The sequence below is a fragment of the Synchiropus splendidus genome, chromosome 7, assembly GCF_027744825.2.
Source record: "Synchiropus splendidus isolate RoL2022-P1 chromosome 7, RoL_Sspl_1.0, whole genome shotgun sequence".
Classification (NCBI taxonomy): Eukaryota; Metazoa; Chordata; class Actinopteri; order Syngnathiformes; family Callionymidae; genus Synchiropus; species Synchiropus splendidus.
This window is the reverse complement of record NC_071340.1, coordinates 4073040-4094137: the sequence shown is the minus strand read 5'-3', so window position 1 is coordinate 4094137 and position 21098 is coordinate 4073040. Positions and strand designations below refer to the sequence as shown.

The window sequence follows — 21098 nt, the reverse complement described above, 5'->3', positions numbered from 1 at the left end:
TTATGATCAACTGAAACATAATTTTCTCGTTTGATTATCTTTCTTAATTGTTCGTCTTTTCCATTGGCTACTTTAGGAGTCCCTTAAAATACATCAGAATTCAAAGCAGATTTTGAAATGTATGAGACACATCGAGAATCTTTCAATGGAATGTGATTTAAATTAAATAAAACACAACAAGCCAACATTTTGTGCATTTTGAAAGTGTAATTTTATAATCACACATAATGTCCTCGCTTGATTTTTCTGTTCAATTTTCTCTTATCCTCCTTTCATTGGGTTTGACGGCCCACTCAACGGTCACAATATCTGACCTGGTCCCTTAGAAAATTGAATTGCCCTCCTCTGCCTTAATCCAAGGACAGAACATTAAAGATACACAACAAACAACAAGAAGCATCAGCAAAAATGATAAATTATATAAATAATAAAGTGTATAAATAGATTGATAATATATAAACAAATGAATGATAATCAACAATGGTCACCAATCAGTCCATCACATTTTACTGTTGTACAACCTGACAGCATTGGGCAGAAAGGAGCGTCAAAATCGCTCCATCATGTGGCAAGGATGGATCAGCCAGCCTCTTAAGGTGCTGCCCAATGCCGTCAGGGTGTCCTGTCTCCAACCTCCTCTTCACCAGTCTGTCCAGCCTCTCTCTGTCCCTGTCCGTAATGCACCCCGCCCAGCAGATCACTCCATAGAAAATGGCTAATGCCACCACAGAGTCATAAAATGTCCTGAGGAGCGTTTCCTGACCCCCAAAGGACCTCAGCTTCCTGAGCAGGAACAGGTTTTTAGTCGAGTCCAGTATGAACACCCAGGTACTTGTATAATGCCACACTCTCGATATCAGTGCCCAGGATGTTCACTGGTGCAGGTGCAGAGGTCCATCAACTCCTCGGTATTACCCACATTGATCTCAAGGGGGACAGCAGTCCACAAAGTCCTGCGTTAGCTCTCTGTACTCTGTACAGAGTGGAGGCTGCAGCATGAATGATTGAGTGGGGTTGGAGGCAAGCATCTGGTCAAACCGGTTAAAGAAGTGGTTGAAGTCATTTGCGCACCACACATCCCCCCTAGTCTTGATCTCATTAAGGTCTGAGATGGTCTTCAGGCTCCTCCAGAGTCCTCTGGTGTCGTTTTGATGCAGCTGCTGCTCCTTCTTCTTCCTGCACACTTTCTTCCCCTCACAAATCTTCCTCCTCAGCCATCTCTGCACCTCATTCAGCTCCTCTCGGTCTCCGGAAACAAAGACTCCCTTCTTCTCACACAGTACAGGTAAAGAGCTTCTTCAGCCTCTACAGATCATCTCTTTATTGTGTGGGCCACAGCTGTCTGCCTCTTCACAGGAGAGGGAGAGGAGATGATACATATGCCTCCTTATTGTTGGCATACAGCAGGTCCAGGGTTTTATGGCTCTGTGTTTGCAGTTGACGTACTGGGTAAAATCGATGAGGGTGTAGCATGGTTGAAATCTCCAGAGATAAGAAGAAGGGAATTAGGGTGCTGTGTCTGGAGGCTGCTCACAGTTCACAGCAGAACCACATGACCTGCTTCACCATTAGCTGATGGAGGGATGTAAACAACCACCATGACCACATGACAAAATTCTCTTGGGATGTAATGTGGCCTTGTGAACAGCTAATAGGTCAGTGTCCTTAGTGCAAAGCTGTTCTATGACAGTGATATGCCCAGAGTTACACCGTTTACCACCACCATGATGTAGGGTTAGCAGTGCTAGCTTATCCACCTTGTTGTACAGCGAGTCTGTCACTTTTCCTTCATACATGGCGTTGAACTCCGCTGCGACATACCGTCTCCCCTCAGTTCTGGCGGAACATCAAGTCGGTTCACCGCCACTGAGTTAGCACAGAATGCTAACAGCACATACTGAGGGCACTTTCACACTACAGGTTCTGTCTCAAGACAAAGCTCTTTTGGCTCAGAAGTCAGAGATGTGAACACAAGCGAGTCGGGGTTTGTCACGGAACTGATCCCCGCTGGGGAGCTGTACCTCGTCTCGGGAAACTCTTAGCAGGTTGGTCAGTGGGTGGTGAGCTTCTCACCTAAGGCGACACGGCACTAGACACCAGAAACTACGCATCGTGACTCCACACATAATGATAAATGCCGGGCAGTAACGGGTCTGATCGTTGTCTGGGTGCACAACATCGTTCAAAAACAACTTCTCAAACTCCCAGAACACTGAGGTGTGCAGCTGGGAGCTGCAGGAAAATTGCGCTCCAGGACTCGCGATGTCTTCGAATGTTTGATAACTCACATGTTTTCACCTTTATTAGGCTGATAGACATCTGATTTTATTGACAGACAGATTTGTTTCAATGAATAATGCTACTCTGGTCTCGCTGCAGCGCAGCTGTCTGCATGAGGAGAAAATCACCAGACTATTCATTGATCAACCGTCTCGATGGTCAGTAATCTCCCTCACTGTGTTCAACGTGTTGTGAGAGCAGCATGGATCAATCAAGGTTGGTTGGTAGGTAGGTTGTCGCGCGGCTGATGACAACTTCCTTTAGACGTGCTTCGTTGTGGGTCACAAACCAGCTATGTTGCGCAGAGCGCCGCCAACTGAGAAGAAAAAAAAAGCCATGCCTGAGGCGCAGATGTGCGAGGCTGCACAGCAGGGGGCGAATCGGACTCAGACCCACCTGAGACAGAACCCATAGTGTGAAAAGCCCCCGAGTGTCCACAACGGGACAATAGCAGCGAACAGGGTTTCCAGACTCAAAGGTGTTATTTTCCCTGATTAAGTCAAATATGTTATAATAATAATAATAATAATTTAAAAAAGACAAATACTAACAAAAGAAGACAGGAGCTGCTGAAATAGGCAGCCATTGATGCTGTGGTTTCTGGTAAGTTTGAAATGGAGGCATTTGACTTTGGAAATCAAAATGCTGTTTCCTTAGGTTTTATTTTTGTTGACGATATCTTTAGTTAATGCAGCATTATCAGGATAGACAAATAGAAAATAATAATACATAAAAAACAAAACAAAGTCATATATACTGTAGTGTTCCATAACACTGATCAGTGTTAATATAAACCACAATGTTATCAGCATACCTGGAGCTTCTGCAGTGAGCTCAGTCTAGTGTAGAGACAGTGCTGTGGCAGATTTCTGGACAAAAGGTAGATCCCCGTCTCCTCTGGAGTCTCCCTGTTCATATCTTTAGGATCCACATCCAGGTCCTGCAGATCATCATCATCATCATCATCATCATCATCATCATCATCACCACCATCACCATCACCATCACCATCACCATCACCATCACCATCATCATCATCAGTTCTCTCTCTACCAGTGCTGAACTGTGTGTGGCCTCGTCTTCAGCCATCAAAGAGAATACTTTTGTGTTATTTCAGACCTATTTAATGAGTTCTAATTTTGCACAGAGCTTTTACATTAACGTGCTGAAATGCAGCAACAAATGTGTCACAGAATATGCCTGTTTGGAAGAATAAGTACACACCTGATCAAAGTTTACAACACAATTGCTGACAGTAAAGGACGAGAAGAATTATTTGAACATGAACACAATTACCTGCGAGAAGTCTGTGACATGAGCCTGACAAAAAGTCATGTCTGCTGGTTTCTTGACGATATGAGTGTAGATGACCAACACATTGGAGAACTCGGCTGCAAAACCCAATTTGATCTGAGCCCCACAGTCAAAGTCCAGATTCATGCTCTCAGGCAGTTCTGTGATTACGAGAAGACAGGTCACCACGTGATGCGCAAGCTGATGTTTTGATTCAATTTGTTTGTGAAAACAATTGTCAAATCCGCTAAAAAGATTAACTCAGATCAAGAACATTTAACTCACCGTGAGTTTTGGCCCACTGGCAGCTGAGAATTTGATCAGCACTGCCAGGCTGAATGGGATCGGTCAGCGCTCTCCTCTCTGACAGACTGCTGCGAATCTCCAGAGCCTGCTTCCCTTTCGTGGCATCAAATTGGCCCATGTCTGCGCAACAAATATTAATTTTGTTTTTCAATAAAATGTGGATTAAATTGTAGACCTAGAAAAATAGCCCTCTTTATTTATTGCCCTGCGCTTCCATCCACAAGTAGGTTCGATATTGGAGCACGGATTCTTCTACTGAAGTTTTACATAGTATATTAATGACAGTAATCAAATCTCACATATTAAAAGAGTAGCTTTGAAAATAAATAAAATGTTTTTCTTTTCTTTTTTTCTTTTATTTAGAAGCTGTGCATTAAACAATTGAAACAGTTTTCCTCACTCTAGAATACATAAACCTCATGACAAACTACTTTTTCATGAACTTATTTTGGAAAAAAAATTTAAAAAATCAAAATAAAATAAATAAAAACATCTACACATTTTCCCTCCCACCATGCTCCCCCAAAGAAAAAGGACACAGAAGAAAAATGAAGATAATAATTAATCAAACAAAAAGCAATACATGACATAATAATGAAAAACAATAACAAAAACTAATGACAACCAATGGGGTACCTGAAACATTCTTAAACACATTTTCTGTTGATTAAGGGATAATGTCTACTATTTTACATTTGAACATACGTTCCCAATCTGATGAAGTAAACGTTCCACTTTTTCGAAATTTTTTCGAATTATCTGTGTTGGATTCTCAAAGCATACGTTGTTTGTTTCCAACTTATGTATTTCTTGTACTATTGAGTGCCAATTTTCCACTGTTGGTGGTTCAGGCTTCCGCCAATATCTTGTTATAGCCTTTTTATTTGCCAGAAGGAGTATTTGTAGAAGTTTAATGTCTTTCATGGACTTCAACAATGTAACTTCTCCCAAACATAAAATCTTAAAATTTAATGGAAAATTAACTCCAAATATTATATATATTGAGTGTATCTCGCACCTTACTCAGAGAAATTTTCAATTGCGAACAATTCCAGAAAATATGTTAGTGGTTGGCGTCCTCTGCTCCACAACGCCTCCAACAACTACAGTCTCCATTATTATATTTACTCTACACTGCTACACTGCAGTATCTGATAACGTTTTTCCAACAATGTTCCCGCCACTCTGTAGAATTAGATGATGACCATTGAAAAAGACAAGTTTGCAGCCAGGCTTCATTTGACAAATCCATCCTGTCTTCAAATTCTGATGTGGAGAGTATTTGTGTCCTCCATAAAAAATAATGCTTTGTACAATCTTGAGATTGTATAACTTGGTACCTACTTGAAAGCTAATTCTATTATCTGATAAAAAGCAGTTTCTTGAGTTGTTGAGAAGGAATTCATTGCATTCTTGGTTAAAATAATGTCTAAACTGAAGGTACTGGAAGAAAACCTTCAAAATCGTTTAATTAATGCCATCAAGCCTTTAAATGACTTCTCAGGATCGTCCAAATAAACCAAAACATCATCTGCAAAAAGAGCTACTCGATGTTCCACCTTTCCAATTGAAATACCCTTCACCTCCTCGCTCTGCATTTGGGCTAGAGGTTCAATAAATAATGCAAAAAGTAGCAGAGATATGGGGCAGCCCTGTCTGGTGCTGAATTCCTTACAATAACCTTAATCTTAGAGCTTCTTATACTACATATTGTATTTCTTTGTTGATGGCGTAACTTGTAAGACAGGTATTTTACAGATTACTTATAGAATCTTTGTTTTATGAAATTCAGAAAATCAGTGGTCACCATTAAATCTAATATTTGTCTGTAAAATATCCAGTCACTACCTGACGGGGCATACACGTTGATTACGGACATTGCCGTTCCTTCAACGATGCCTGTGATCTTTATAAATCTCCCTTCTTCATCTTTTGAATCACAGATGTGTTCATATTTGATTGCATTTCAAATTAAGATAGCCACACCTCTCTCGTGATTTGACTTTCTTGCAGTAAGGCCACATGTGCTTTCTCCTTTCTTAGTTTTGACAAAATGTTATTCCTCTTAATTGGGTTCAACACACCATTGACTTTAAAAGTCACTATTTTTATCAATTCACTTTGCATTTCCCCTTTATCAAACAGCGAATCCACTCCCTTTCGTTGTCAGCCATCGTTGTCAACCAGGTTTGGGTTTTTAAATCACTAACAAACACAAATCCCCAAAACATAGCAGAACCCATGACAATTTGAAAACTGAAATATAACCAATTAATTCCCAGTCTTCCTTCAGTGATAAATCACCAATCACACTTAAAATTAAGGGATAACCCCCATTTCCACACCGAAAAAGGGGGTCCTCACTTCCCATCTCCAACTCCCAAATCCTTTCTTCATTCTGACTGATTAACACATTTTATATTTTAAATGAAATCACAAAACTTTGTCATGTATGAGGGGCTCGATGCGCTCTTTCGATTTTTAAATACTTTATGCCAGAATGTTTTCCATAAAAACTCCATAGACCTGGCATTGTCTTCCATTCCTTCTGGGACTATAAATTCTTTTATGTTCCCATCTGGAGCTGCTGTCCTGTTCTGTTTAGCACGTAGCTGCCCATTCGTGTTTAGCAATTCCCATAGCACTTTGTCTTTTTTTGCAGCTTCCCTCATTGTCCCCAATTTGCTTTTCTGCTTCTTCCATTTGTCAGTTGATTCTGGGAATTTCTGCCTTATTCTCATCCATCTGTTTTTCACTGCCTCGTCTGAAGTTTCTAATTTCTTTCAAAATCATAGTGAGATTCACAGACTCATCTTCGCCAGCCACGCTAGTCGACACTTTGCTAGCCACATGCAAGCCAGCTCCATCTTTCTCTGTTTCTCCGTCGCTCGCCGTCATGGTCCTCTTATTATTTGGTTTTCGCATTATTCTCAACCCTTTAAAACTCTTGTGCGGTGGCTGACAACCTTAAATCCAACGTGTATAGGGTTTTATTTAAATTCAGTCAGGAGATGATGGACCTATGCTGCCATCTACTCTGTAACCCCCGGGTATCCAAAATGTTTTTATTTTCAGTTATATCTAGTTGGACTTTACATAATGGCCACGTTGCTCAAAATGCTCTATTTACATTGAAAGAGTGACAAGCGCTACAAAAACGCTTGTGACTCAGTTTCGGTATCAACTGAAAAAACATTCAATCACTGCACCATTTAAAGCAGCTTAAACAAACCTATTTGTGCATAAAAATGAAAGTGAATCCCATGTAATCTTAGCAAGGTGCTAGTTGCTGCCTCATTAACACGCAACTTTAGTGTAATGATGAAACATGCAACATCGCACCAACTCCTGACTGAGACACTAATCTGAGTGGGGTGGGAGTGGGGTCAATATGTATGTGTTCACTTCCTCCCTCGGTCTATGTTTGTCTTAACCCAGAAACATCAGTTGATATAACGAGTGCTTACTGTTCCCTGTTGAGCCACAAATATTTCTACATTCTGCAACAGTGTAACATGACACAGAAGAAATCTTATTGTGAATGGTTTTTCTCTACCTTCAGCAACTTTGTCCAGCACCACAGTGATCTTCTCGTCATCAAGCAGTCGCTTTTTCAGGAATTTAACAAACACTCCATTGGTGAAGCCACTGGAGTTAAGCTCAAATGCTTCGGCATCCTGGCACCTAAAACAAGCACACTGCTCATGACTGGTCTGGTACTCAAAATTATTTTTCACGACTCACGTTGCATATCCAAAAACGATGTTGGCGGTGACTCGCAGCACAATGTTGGGCATGGTATTGTCATGAACGTTCCTGGAGAAAAAACCTCTGATAGTAAATCCAACCTTTCAAAAGTAAGGTGATTTTACCTCTTCCTGCACATGTCCAGCAGAAACACATTGAGACCCGTCTCCTTCTCCTGCATCAGCTTCAGGATGCTTTGGACGCACAGACAGTTGGCTGACCGGTATGGGTTTGGTGCATCAACAGGAACCATGAAACTGTTGCCATAGTTCTCATAGCCATGTCCAGCGTAGTACAACAGCCCTGGAAAGGAAACTGGAAATCTAATGACTCTTCTTAAGTGGACAAGTGGACTCTTACTAGAAGAATTCTTGCGTAACAGCAGGGGTTGGGAACTCGTGGCTCAAGCTATACAAGCTATATGCAGATATTCCGACGACATCTTTGCAACTCAAGACCAAAACTGGTGAAAAAGTGAGCCCTGTTGTTAAACGCAATGTGAAAGTCTATATGAAGGTAAAACACCACTCAATGGCTGCAGAAGATCAGACTGGATGGCGCACCATTAAAACTTTACATTTGGCTTGAACAGAAACTGAGTTGGCTCAGTGCCACAGAGAGACTAACACAAACTCGTAATCCATGGGACAGCGACTGTGGTTACATGACGGCTAAGAAAACTGAATTCTTGCGTTAGTTCAGCAGAGATCCAGAGTGCGACTGGCTGGAGCCGAGCAAAGCTACAGACTTCTGTCGTCCACAGACGCAGCATGTCTGTGTACACCTGTGACTGAGCTCACCATAATGCCATGGACAAATTCTCACTGGCAGCGTGAGAACAGCTACAACCGGCATCAGTTAGGGATCATCAACAAATTCAGATAGGATCAAAGTATTAGTGAAATCTACAATCATGCCAACGAAAAAACATTTTAGGAGAGAGAATTGTGACTATAATTGTGAAAATATCGATCATTTTTTCACATTATTTCTAATATTTCTTCAAAGGCGTCCAGAAAATGTGTCCACAGTTAAAGTGCACTGTCAAGAGACACAAGATGCATTGGGGACATCTGTCAGACAGCTCATTTTAACCCCAAAGTGGCAGAACATTCAAACATCAACTAATTCGACGTTCTAGACAAACTAAGTGCAATCATGAAACAGTTGGGTTTTCAAGCGAGACTGTAGCATGCAAAACCATGTGTTACCAGACACAGCACAACACAATCTCCAGGTTTTCTAATTTTATTCAGAAACTAGCAGAACCAGAAACGTTTCAGAGAACAGTACAAAGGCCCAAATGTGAACCTACCATAGACCCCTTTGTGAAGCAGCAGCAGGAACTCATCAACAGCATTCCTCATCTCAGACTCAGTCAAGTCTAGCAGTGAAACCACCTTGAAGTTCATCTGCTGCAGGACGTTGGTGAGGTCGTAGACATCCACCATGGGAGCTTTGAGTTGTGGGTGGTTCTGGTATGACAAGTTGCCAATCAAAAGTGCCACTTTCTCAGTTGCTAGAATAAAGTAACGAAAAATAGAACACTCTTAAACCAAATGTTTAAGAAAAGTGGTAGGAGGTTGTAGGTCGTTCACATCAGTAAGATGTGGATTGGCGGTTTGGATTTGCTCCACTCAGTGGACAATGAATGGAATGAAGCTAAATTCCCTTTGCGGAAGGTCGATTGCACCAGTTGATGTCTATTGGTATATAGTGATACTAAATGGTTTTGTGAAATGGTGACGACAAACTGCATGTCTTCTGAGACTACAGTACAGAATATCCAGCCAATACTACCGTCAGCAATGTGACACAGACAGTGTTTATTTAAAGTGACTAAAACAGTTCCCATGATGCTTTGCAGTCCACTCAACCAAGCACACTGGTTGATTGCTACAGCATGGTTCTGCTTCTACAGCTAGTCAGCTGAGTAGCGCAGTACTCCAGGAAGAGAAGTGGGAAGAAGAAGTAGAAATACAAATGGACGAAAACAGCGCATTTTAGCGTGATAATGTCAATAAAATGCCTGTACCTTCATTGGTCTGATGTGACAAGGCGGAATCTTGGCAGCTTGTAAAATTCCATCATTAAATGATCAACGACTGTGACTGGTGGACTGGGCTGCAGAGCATCATGGGAAGCCATGGTTACTGAGTTTGCTGTTGAGGGTGACGGCACCTCATATGCGACTCAATTTATTAAGGTGGCCAAACAGGAGAGTTTAATTTGAAAGAAGTCAGAGAAACTGTGGTAAATTCTGACGATATTTTGCTCCTCAATCTCTGATCTTCATTGTTAAATTTGCGGGACATAATTTATTAACCAAAATAAAGCATACATATTTGCATACATAGACAGGTGTAAGTTAAGAAACTCACCATACAGCTGCTCAGGAATGCTGTCTAGGATCAACTCCGTGGAAACTAAGATTTAAGCAAGCAATCAACACAGCATAACTAAATACAATCAACAAATTTTCTCACTTACCTTGCCCAATGACTAGTATGTCCTCTAGAAATAAAAAAGGAAAACATACACAAAAACAGAATGTTACGTACAATACAGATCGTCATCTTATTAGTAACCACTTATACATTTGTTTCAATCAGTGATGTACTTAATGTACTCAATGAAGACATGACTGAGTTGCCTTGGGAGCGACCAGCAGTTGACAATTAAAGACCGGATTGTAATGGTGATGTGAGGTGTGTTAGAGTCCAAGTTACATTGCAGTCTTGCATGTGGTTTTACCACTTCACCGAAATGACCAGCCAGTTAATGTGCTGTTAATTCATATTAATGAGTTTGCATTGCCAGTTGAACTACTTTAATGGGAATGTAGAGGGGCAGCTTACATCGAATCTCACTGGTCTTGATATTTTTGCTTTGCATAGAGTGTTAAAGGCCTATTCTTACTTTCCCTGTAAACTGGGGGGAGGTGTTCTGTGAAGGTGACTCCCGTCAGGGCTCGTCAGTGACTGGATTTTAACGCTTTATAGCATGTTTTTAGTGAATTTTATTTTGTTTGTGTGTGTTTATTGTACATAGGAAACAGAGACACAATCCAAATACAGGTAACCAACTGCACGGTGAGAGAGACGAAGCGCTGTCAACACTATGAACTCTTGACTATCTTTTAGACCTCATTGTCTACCTCGGGAATTTGCACAGATCATAGTCATTTTAGTGTATGTCCCAGAACCTGATTTTAACCTTGCTGCTGAGCAAACCACAGACAGTTACAGCAGAGCTGTAGCTCAGACTGGAGAGCAGTTAATAGGTGACTTTAACATGACAATCTTTAACCATAACAATATTTCCTCACATCTTCCCAGCCTCGAATAATACCGCAACACGAGAACAGAATATTCTGGACTTATGGTTTGGCAATATACCTGGGGCATATAAAGGGGTTAGACAAAATGGAAGCTAAAAAAGCTTGAACCAAAACACAGATCAAAATTAAAGACAGAGTGTACAATCAAAAATTGCATTTAGGCCTGTTCCAACACCGGCCCTAGTTATTGCAACCAGCCAACAGTGGAAGCGCCACGGGCGGAATATGCGGAAGCAGATGCGGGGAAAGCGTGGAGGTATCCGGGCTAGACCAGCAGCTGACCCTCATCGACCAGCGATCCCTACCATCATACTGGCCAATGTTCGCTCGCTGGATAATAAACTGGATTACATCCGCCTTCTCTGGACATCGACCAAGTCTGTGAGGGAATGTTGTGTTTTTATTTTTGTGGATATATGGCTCAACGATAGCATTCCGGACCAAAGAGTGGGTAGTGAGTGGGAAGACTCCCGGTGGCGGGCAGTGTGTCGCGTAAGCGACACCTGGTGTAGTGATGTGGCTGTGGTACGTAGACACTGCTCACCACTGGTGGAATTTATGATTATTATGTGCCTGCCATTTTATCTGCCCCGGGAATTTACTTCCATAATGCTTGTTGCATCATACATCCCACCTGGCTCTAACAACGTCAGGAGTGAAGCACTAAATGAACCCTACCAGAACCTCAGTGAGCAGCCCACCCAGATGCTTTCCTCATCCTGGCTGGGAACTTCAAACACACAAATCCCAAGAGTTTGTTTCCAAAAAATTCATGGACAGGTCAACTTCCCCACAAGAGTTACCAACACTCTGGACAATGTTTACACACTGCATAGTGGTACTTACAAAGCCCTACTGTTATGCTACTGCCAGCATACAGACCTCAGGTGAAAGCCACCAAACCAGCCGAAAAGCAAGTACGAGTGTGGCCTGAGGGGTCCTCTGAAACACTCCAAGTCTGTTTTGCCACCACCAACTGGAATGCATTCAGACAGACAGCCACCTACGACAACACTACAGACCTCCAGGACTACACAGTCTGTTACTGCGTACACGAGAAAGTACATGGACGATGTCACAGTCACCAGATCCATCTGCATCCGGGGGAGGTGTACAGGCACCTGTGGGCCCGTAACACTGCTTTCAGAGCTAGACATGACAAGGGTCTTAGGAAAGCCACGGCCAATCTGTCACGTGGCATCAGATTGGCCAAGAGACAGCACTCCAAGAGAATTGCTGACATATTCTCTGACAGCAGAGACACCAGGAATCTGTGGTGGGGGATTCAGACTATCACAGACTACAATCTGAACGACTTCTTTGCCCGCTTTGCAGCTGATACGCACGGAAAGCTGCTGGACCCGACAACATTCCAGGCCTTGGAGGAGTGATCACCAGGCTATTTCAGCACCTTCTGTACTCAAACACAGTTGCTCAACCATTTAGAAGGTAAACTGGATGCACTCCACAACAAATCCACACACAATGATTTTATTTCTGGATTTTTCATCAGCTTTTAATACTGTAAACAACAATACCATGCTGCACTGCCTCTCTGACCTCCAGGTTCGTCCCACAATGGTTTTATGGATACAGAACCTTTTAAAGGACAAACCACAACATGTGCATTTAAAAAGTTTTAAATTCATTTCCATGGTCCTGTTCTAGGTCTACACCATCTCCAGTTGCAGAGACAGATTCAGCCATTTAAAATTATATTAATTATATGGCCCTGGTGGCATACATTATGACACCCAGGCCCTGACGGTGTACCAGCAGGCGGTCCACACCTTGGAACAAACATTTGCAACAAGGTCATTATAGCTGAACATCACTAACACCAAGGAGCTTTGCTGTGGACCCGCAGCGAAGAACCCAGGCCTCTTCCAACCCATACAAACTCAGCGGCTGGAGGTGGAGCAGAGCTTCAAGTGATCGACGCTTTGAATTGCATGTGGACTCTGTCCATAAAAAGGCCCAGCAGGGACTCCACCTGCTCTGAAAGCTGTGGTCATTTACCATCAGCAAGGACATTTTAACATTTGATCACAGGTCACTGATAGAATCCATCCTTACCTATAACTTCCTCACCATCAACCACGAAACAGAACTCTCCCAAATAATAAATCAGGTCAGCAAAATCACTCAAACTATCCAACCCCCTCTGACTTAACTGCATGGCCGCTCAGTGATGAGGAAAGCCACCCTGATGACTGAAGACCCCTCCCATCGACTCCACCACTCATTCATGCTGCTGCCATCATGCAGACGCCACAGAACCCCACTGGCCCGTAAAAACACATACAAAACAGCCTTCATCCCCAATAGCTGACAAAACAAGATAGACCACAATGTGCTTTTTAGATTTTAGTCATTTTACTTGGTTCATGTGTCATCCAGTGTTTTACCATGTTAGTGTTTTACCATGTTAGTGTTGCTCTTAATGTGCAAGTGTGGTTTTAAACTTATCAACAGCCGTGACAAAAGACAAATTTCAGTTTTTACCAGAACAGACAACAAAGCTTTTTCAACTTAAGATTTTAACAACTGTTTCAATAAAGCGTGACATCAATTTTTAACTGAGAGCACCATGAACTGTAGTCTAAGAAGAAGGACCTGCTTTGTGAAGCCTCACTAGCCCATCACTATTAGCAGCTCACATTAGGTGCGTCGCGAAGAAAAGCAGGGGCAGAACTGATTGGCATGCTGCCATCTAAATCTCGAGAGAGCCATGAGAGCAGGGGGCTGTATCCAGGCGTGTCGCTGCCCAATCACGTTCCCCTCTCCTTGGATCACGTAATTTGCCATGTCACCAGATTTACCATGTTGACCCACCAAGATGGAGGTTATAATCAAATTCCGTCTGCAAGGATGACAAGGTTCGCCCACCACCAGGACATCTGAGACTTTAAACAGCATCTTTGATTGTGGACTGTCAAGGACAGCTAACACGACTACCAAGAAACATGGTAACTTCAACTTCTGAGGTTTAAAACTCAGAAATTCAACATTTGAAACTCAGAATTTCTCGTTGATCGGTGCTAATTACACAAATGGATTCCATTCCCAGCAACATGCCAGTTCATCACTCTAGCCTGTTCTACTGACACTGTGTTTCATTTTTCCCTTGTGTCCTTTGGCGTGGGACTTTCATAGTGCATATGTTTTTAACTGCCACTTGTCTCTTTCATCCTCCAGGTTATCTTTGTGCTAGTCCTGTAATGTCCCAATATGTTTTGGAGTACAATATTAAATCAGTGAGACATTTGACGTGCTTGCATTTCGGGTTCTCTTTTTACGACGGTGAATGAATACTTGATTATTGCTGTTAATCTGTTGTTGAATTTTTTTCTACACTTTGAACTTTGCACCTCAGATTAGTTTTGACCTGATAAAACTACAATAACGGCTGGCGGGTGATGACCTGATGTTCATTCTCTGTTATCTGAAAATGTCAACCTGGAGAAATATCGAAACATGTCTTGAATTTTGATGTGTCATATTCAACACTTGAATATTCAACATCAATATTAAGCAAATCAATTTCACTAGTCAAATTACTTCTCATGTGTCAATCTCTAGTAAATCAAGCCCATTTAAAAAAAACATTATTGTGACAGAAATCATGAAGCTGTGCAGGAGACACTACCTTCTGCACATTCGGTCGCTCCACAAACCTGGATAGCTACTCTTGGCGCTGCAAAAAAAGGAGAATTCAAGAACAGTCAGAGATAAAATTACGTAAAAGCTTGAACAGACGGGAGGAAACGTACTGATCACCACGTCTACTTCATCAGTCCAAACTCTGTCTTGGCTGCAGCTGATTTCACAGTGATACTGACCCTGATGCTCCAGACTGACGTGCTGGATCTGGGGTGATACAAAAAGTGTCATAGTTTAAAAAAGAAAGCAATGGCAGATTATGAGGCACGGAAAATGAACCAGTGAAAGATCAGAGCCTTTAACAGGCATTATACTTTACAGTTCTCTCACCTTGAGTTTTCTCTTTGTACAGTAGGGGATTGGTTGTCCATTTCTGTGCCACTGATAGCAGGGTATTGGACGTCCAATGGCTCCACATTCCATTTCCAAGCTTTCGCCAATGCACAATTGCGAAGGTTTGGGCTGAATTACCAGTTCCAGTCGACCATCCACAGACTGATGTCTTGACACTGATGAGTCCACCAGAGAACAATGTAACACAAAAGTGTGATGTGTAAGGCGCACAGCAGAGCAAGAAAAATTTCAGGAAACAGTGTGTCCAGTGTGTTGACTTTGAAAAGGAGATGTGAATGGCAATCTGCACAACACTCCTCCAGGAGAGATGGATCTGCATGGGACTTCAGTGAAGCACAGAGATCTGTGAAAAAAGTGTTGTGGGTTCCAATTGACTCATTTTATTCAGTTTATATTATTTTATTATTAGCTTGGGCGTTTTATGGCAGTGGGAAGTATAATCTCAATACGTCATTTGACTTGTGGCTATATGTTCTGGACACTCAGGAGAAGAGAGGGGCAGAACTGCCAAATGACCACTTGACCACCATCTGGTAGTGAAACCTCTAGATCAGGGGTGGGCAATACGGCCCTCAAAAAAGGATTGTGGTGCAGGTTTTTGTTCCAACCGATCAAGCACACACAGTTACACATTACATCCCTGTGGAGATCGGAGACAAACACGAGGGGTTAGTGTTCAAAGCTGCTGCAGCTGAAGCTTCAGCTGTAAGCTGTCAATGGTCCCTCCAGGGGCCTTAACTGCAGGATGTATGAATGGGGTGTAGCTGAGAGAACTGACTGTCCACTGTTCTGTCAATAAGGTCATTTGAAAACACCTTAATGGATATCACAATCAACCTTACGGAGCCTTTTGTGAAAGAATTGTTTTGCGCAAAACCAAGTCCTGTCTGCATGTGGCACAAATGGCGAGCTCAAGCAACAGTTTTGTCACAACAGCGTCTCTTGACAGCCAATCTAATCTTCTTGCCTTTCTAGCCGCTAACTACAGAGACTAGCCACCCAGTCTCTGCAGCAGATGTTATTCCTATGGTTGCAGCATAGCATGGAATGAAAATAATTACAGTCATCATTAGTTTGACAAAGATTTCCTTGGGTTTTTTCAGAGAAGTAAACATCAAGTACACATGACTAAAATGCTAAAAGTTTGACCAGTTATAAGCTTGTATGTCATGGGTGACCCAAGTTACCCGACCTGGCACAGCCCATAAAATTTGCGTGGATGCTCCATCCATTCCATCCTCTCCCCAATGGGTCCACCACCTGTGGCAAACATCTCATGAGTCAGGTGCGCCGTCATCTGGGTGGCATTGGAAGAGGGCTGCGTCTGCGTACAGGGCCTGGGCTGTATTAGCTAGTTCTGGGGACGTGGAACGTCACCTCACAGTGGGGTAAGGAGCCTGAGCTGGTGCGAAAGGTGCAGCGTTACCAGGTGGATCTGGTGAGACGTTGAGAGGGACTGTACTTTTTCCATCTTTACTCACAAGCCCCCGACTGAGCGCTTGTGTGTTGGAGTTCTTTCCAGTGGACCGGAGAGTCACCTCTCTGCGGTTTGGGCTTAAGGGAGGCAAAACTCTGCTGACTGTTTGTAAGTATGCAGCTCGGAGTATTCAACCTTCTTGGAGGACCTTGGTGGGGTCCATTGTCCTCCTGGGAGACTTCAACGCACATGTGGGCAATGACAGAGAAATTTGGAGAGGCGTGATTGGGAAGAACGGTCTGCCTGATCTGAACCCGAATGGCTGTTTGTTGTCGGACTGCTAGTCATGGTTTTCGTCCATCACCAACACCATGTTTGAACATCGGGAAGCTCATAAGTGCACTTGGTACCAGAGGTCCCTAGGTCGTAGGTCAATGATCGATTTTGTAATTGTATCATCTGACTTGCGGCCGTATGTTCTGGACCCTCGGGTGAATAGAGGGGCAGAACTGTCAACTGATCACTATCTGGTGGTGAATTGGCTCCAATGGCAGGGGAAGCTTGTAGACCAGTGGTGGGCAATCCGGTCCTCAAAGGGGCGGGGTGGTGCAGGTTTTTGTTCTAACCATAGCTAGGAAAACAGCACCTGACTGACAATCAACTGATTATACCCCTAAGACACCTGATTGGCGAAAACATGTCCTCTGATTGGTTGGAACAAAAACCTGCACAGTTTGCCCACCACTGCTGGAGACCGACCAGGTAAACCAAAGGAGGAGTGAGGGTGGACTGCAAACGTCGGGAGCACGTAACTGCCAGAGGGGTTTTTCAACTCACACCTCTCGGAAGCTTTCTCCTGTATTCCTGTGGAAGTTGGGCACATTGAGCTCGAGTGGTCAGTGTTCAAGGCCGCCATGGCTGAAGCTTCAGTGGTTCAGTTGGCACCAAGACGCTTCTGGAAAACAGTCAAGCATCTCAGAAGGCGGAGACAGCAGAATATCCAAGCTGTTTACAGTAAGGATGGAACATTGTTGACTTCAATTGAGGATGTAATTGGCCACTGGAAAGAGCACTTTGAGGAACTCCTTAACACGGACATTCTACCCTCTGTGAGGGAGATAGAGGTGGAGGATGATGGGCAGTCTTCGTCAATTTCTTGGGCTGAAGTCTCTGTGGTAGTCAAAAAGCTCCACAAAGGCACGGCTCCGGGAGTTGATGAGATTCGTCCAGAAATGCTGAAGGCGCTCGGTGTTGAGGGGTTGTCTTGGCTGACACGCCTCTTCAACATTGCGTGGATGTCTGGGTCAGTACCGGACAAGTGGCAGATTGGGGTGGTGGTTCCCCTATTTAAAAAGGGGGACCAGAGTTGTGCTCCAACTACAGAGGAATTACATTTCTCAGTCTCACTGGTAAGGTCTACTCTAAGGTGCTGGAGAGGAGGGTCCAATCAATTATTGAACCTCAGATTGAAGAGGAGCAATGCGGTTTCCATCCTGGCTGTGGAACTACAGACTAACTCTTCACTCTCTCAACAGTTCTCAAGGGAGGTGCTTCGGGAGTATGGGGTATGAAGCTGCCAATTCATGGTAGTTCAATCTCTGTATTCAAGGAGTGGGAGTTGTGCCCGGATCCTTGGGTACAAATGTGTTTCCAGTGGGGGTTGGTCTCCACCAGGGCTGTGCTTTGTCACAATCCAGTTTTTGGTTTACATCAACAGGATTTCGAGGAGCAGCTCTGGTGGGGAGGGTTTGTGGTTTGGTGACCTGAGGATCCACTCACTGCTATTTGAAAATGATTTGGATCTCATGGCTTCATCACGGTGCAACTCTGTCCGGGTAAGGAATAAGTGCCTTCCTCAAGTGGAGAAGTTTAAGTATCTTGGGGTCTTGTTCTCAAGTGGGGGATGAAGGAGTTGGAGATTGGTCGATGAATTGGCGCAGCAGGGGCAGTATTGCAGTCGCTCTATTCCACTCTTGTGTGTAAGTGTATTTACCGATCAATTTACCGTGTATTTCCCGAGGTGCTGTGGGAGTATGGAGTGAGAGGCTCACTACTGAGGGCTGTTCAATCTCTGTCCCCCAGGAGGGGCGTTATATCCGTATTATTGGATGCTGCTTCTTCATATTGAAAGATTATATCTCTTCACTGGCCTAGAGCGTTAGTTTTACTGAGATGTACCATTATACCAAAAACCTTCACATCCCTGATGTCAATGTGTGTGAAAAAAGAAATGCATCAAAAATAATGACAAGATGTTACGTAATGTTACATTACCGGAATATATTGTAAGGTATGATTTAATTGCAAGCAAGTAGGGATGGACAATATGGACAAAAATTATCATGATAAATCATTTTGGCGATGACGATAATAATCACAATAAATACATTTTCATTCTACCACATATGATGAAGATGATGATGATGACAATTATTAGTGGAGGTTGTCTCCAACATCGTGTTTTGTGTATATTTTGATATAATATCTCCATCCAAAAGAGGTTGTCTTTCATTGTCATGTTTGATAATTTCACTAATTCTTGACCATATGAGAATTTGTAGATGATACCAAACTCATGCCGGGTTGTAGCATTAGCGCTGCTTGTGAGAGTGTGCGTTTGCGATCAGTAAACCCTAATGGGGACGCAGAAGAGGACGCCTCCGCCAATACTGCAGATGTCCATGATGGATAGGATCAGGAACAAAAATTTCAGAGGGACAGCACATGCTGGGTGTTTAGGAGATAGAGTCAGAGAGGCTAGATTGAGATGGTTTGGACATGTACAGAGAAGAGATAGCCTAGTACATTAGTTGGAAGATGTTGAGGCTGGAACTGCCAGTGTTGGAGGATAATTTGACATGTGCCATTAGGGACACGTGCAGCGGTTTGTTAAATGATTACTTGTTTCTCAGTACCAATGGAATGTTGAACAGATATTCACCCACTCACTATTCCAAATACACCAGAGATGGCTACCTTGGGGTGAAGACAGGAATGTCTATTTTGTTTGGAACTCCCTGGAGGTCTTGTCTCTGCGACTCAGTCTGGGGGCCAAATGTAGGCATGTACGTCTGTGACAATGTGTATCTGGTACGAGGGACGGCCTTGATCCAGTCTCTGTTTAATGTGTTCGTACTTTGAACAATTCGATGTTAAGTGATGCCAAGTGATGAGACGATGTTATGCTGATGTGGAATAAACTGAAGCTTACATCACACTGGTTCTGTGTTTCCTTCAGCCCCCGACTCAACGCCCGAGAAGTGTATAACTTGCTGGCCGAACTACACCAGGCAGAAGGTGGGGGAGGAAGACCAAAGAGGAGATTTATGCACGTGGTGAAGAAGGACATGAAGTTTGTAGGTTTGAGAGAAGAGGAAGAAGAGGACAGGGTGAGATGGAGGAACATGATCCATTGTGTCGACGCCTGAAGAGAGAAGCCAAAGAGAAAAAGAAGAAGATGCCCATTGAATATCCAACTATTTTCACGACAGTGTTTCACCGAGACGCAGCTGTTTGTTTCCTGCTTGTGTTGATGTGGAACAAGGCAGACAACGGCATCAGAAAACCTATTAGGACCACTCCATCGAATAAAACACAGATCCAGTCGAACAATGTCAGTATCAAAGGTTACCTGTATTAAAAATAAGTTAAACTACGATCGTCCACAAAACTCTCCATAACTGCCACACGCTGGTGTGGGCTGTCTGTATGCAAGCGAATGTGCCGTGTGTCTATATAATTTATTGTGATATGAAAAATTCTCATTGTGGAGATTGTTTTGGGCGGTATACAATATATCAATATATCGGCCATTCCTACAAGCAACTGTGGTGTTTTTTAGCCAGACCTGATCAGTGTTCATGGGATAGAATGCATTTCATAGCCAATGTTCTCATTCCTTACAGGAGCTGTGATGAAAGTGAAGAGATCACAATAAATGTCTGAAGTAGTAATTTTAGAACAGTTGACCAGCAACTAAAATATTTGAAGAGAGATGACAATCAACCAACAATGGCTGAACCTTTTGTCTTCTTTGATGAGTCCACCTTTCCCACCTTAAACTTCTGTTGGAGAATAATTTGATAGGTCTCATTTGAGATGTGTAGTGGTCAGTTCAAGGATAATATTCTTTCCATTGGAAACAGAATATTCAGCCAGATATCCAAACACGTGAGAGTTTGGTTCCATCGGACCAATTACAGCATATTTATCTTAACTGGTGTTTCCCGAAGTAAATTGGACAGTATTTCGTAAAAAGACATGGGTTTATAGAGCACTACATTTTAGATTACTAAATGAGAAGAAAAGTAGGAACTCAGAATGTCTGTTCTGTTGAAGGAAAACCTGTTTGAGTAACTCCTCAGCTATATAATTTGCCAAAATGTTTTAAAGTAATAATTGTGTGTAAATCAAACCGCACAACACTCTTAGCCCATGTTGGAAGCAAAGAGATGCAAGGAAAGAGAAAACTCGAACATGACATCACAAATCAAAATTGAACAGTGTAAATCTGCATGGAAGAATATATAGGAGGGCATCCAGAACAAAACTTTGGTGATATATCAATTAGTATGGTTTAGAACAGTGTTTTCCAACATTTTTTAAGCCACGACACACTGTGTTCCCTGAAAAAAGGCATACCGCCAAAGGTAGCAAAGCACAATTGTGCTTACAGGTAGGCGAAAGTCCCTTTAAATT

At 42.8% G+C, this 21098-nt stretch overlaps 1 protein-coding gene across 3 annotated transcripts in view; it reads right to left on the bottom strand.

Moving 5' to 3' along the window:
• The window catches only part of malt1 (MALT paracaspase 1), a 30557-nt gene that overhangs the window by 3450 nt on the left and 6009 nt on the right, over positions 1–21098 (bottom strand). For 2 of the 3 annotated variants that reach the window (XR_008415572.1, XM_053871137.1), the window contains exons 5-16: positions 14960–15138; positions 14740–14836; positions 14616–14663; positions 10117–10140; positions 10008–10052; positions 8942–9145; positions 7752–7929; positions 7624–7695; positions 7436–7563; positions 3859–3999; positions 3577–3734; positions 3095–3220 (exon numbers count right to left, since the gene is read on the bottom strand). Coding sequence is in view for 2 of the 3 variants with exons in the window: in XM_053871137.1 (XP_053727112.1) it covers positions 3095–3220; positions 3577–3734; positions 3859–3999; positions 7436–7563; positions 7624–7695; positions 7752–7929; positions 8942–9145; positions 10008–10052; positions 10117–10140; positions 14616–14663; positions 14740–14836; positions 14960–15138 (1400 nt within the window). In the remaining variant the exon portion in view is untranslated. The remainder of the gene's footprint in view (positions 1–3094; positions 3221–3576; positions 3735–3858; positions 4000–7435; positions 7564–7623; positions 7696–7751; positions 7930–8941; positions 9146–10007; positions 10053–10116; positions 10141–14615; positions 14664–14739; positions 14837–14959; positions 15139–21098) is intronic. The other variant, XM_053871138.1, reaches the window with a different exon arrangement.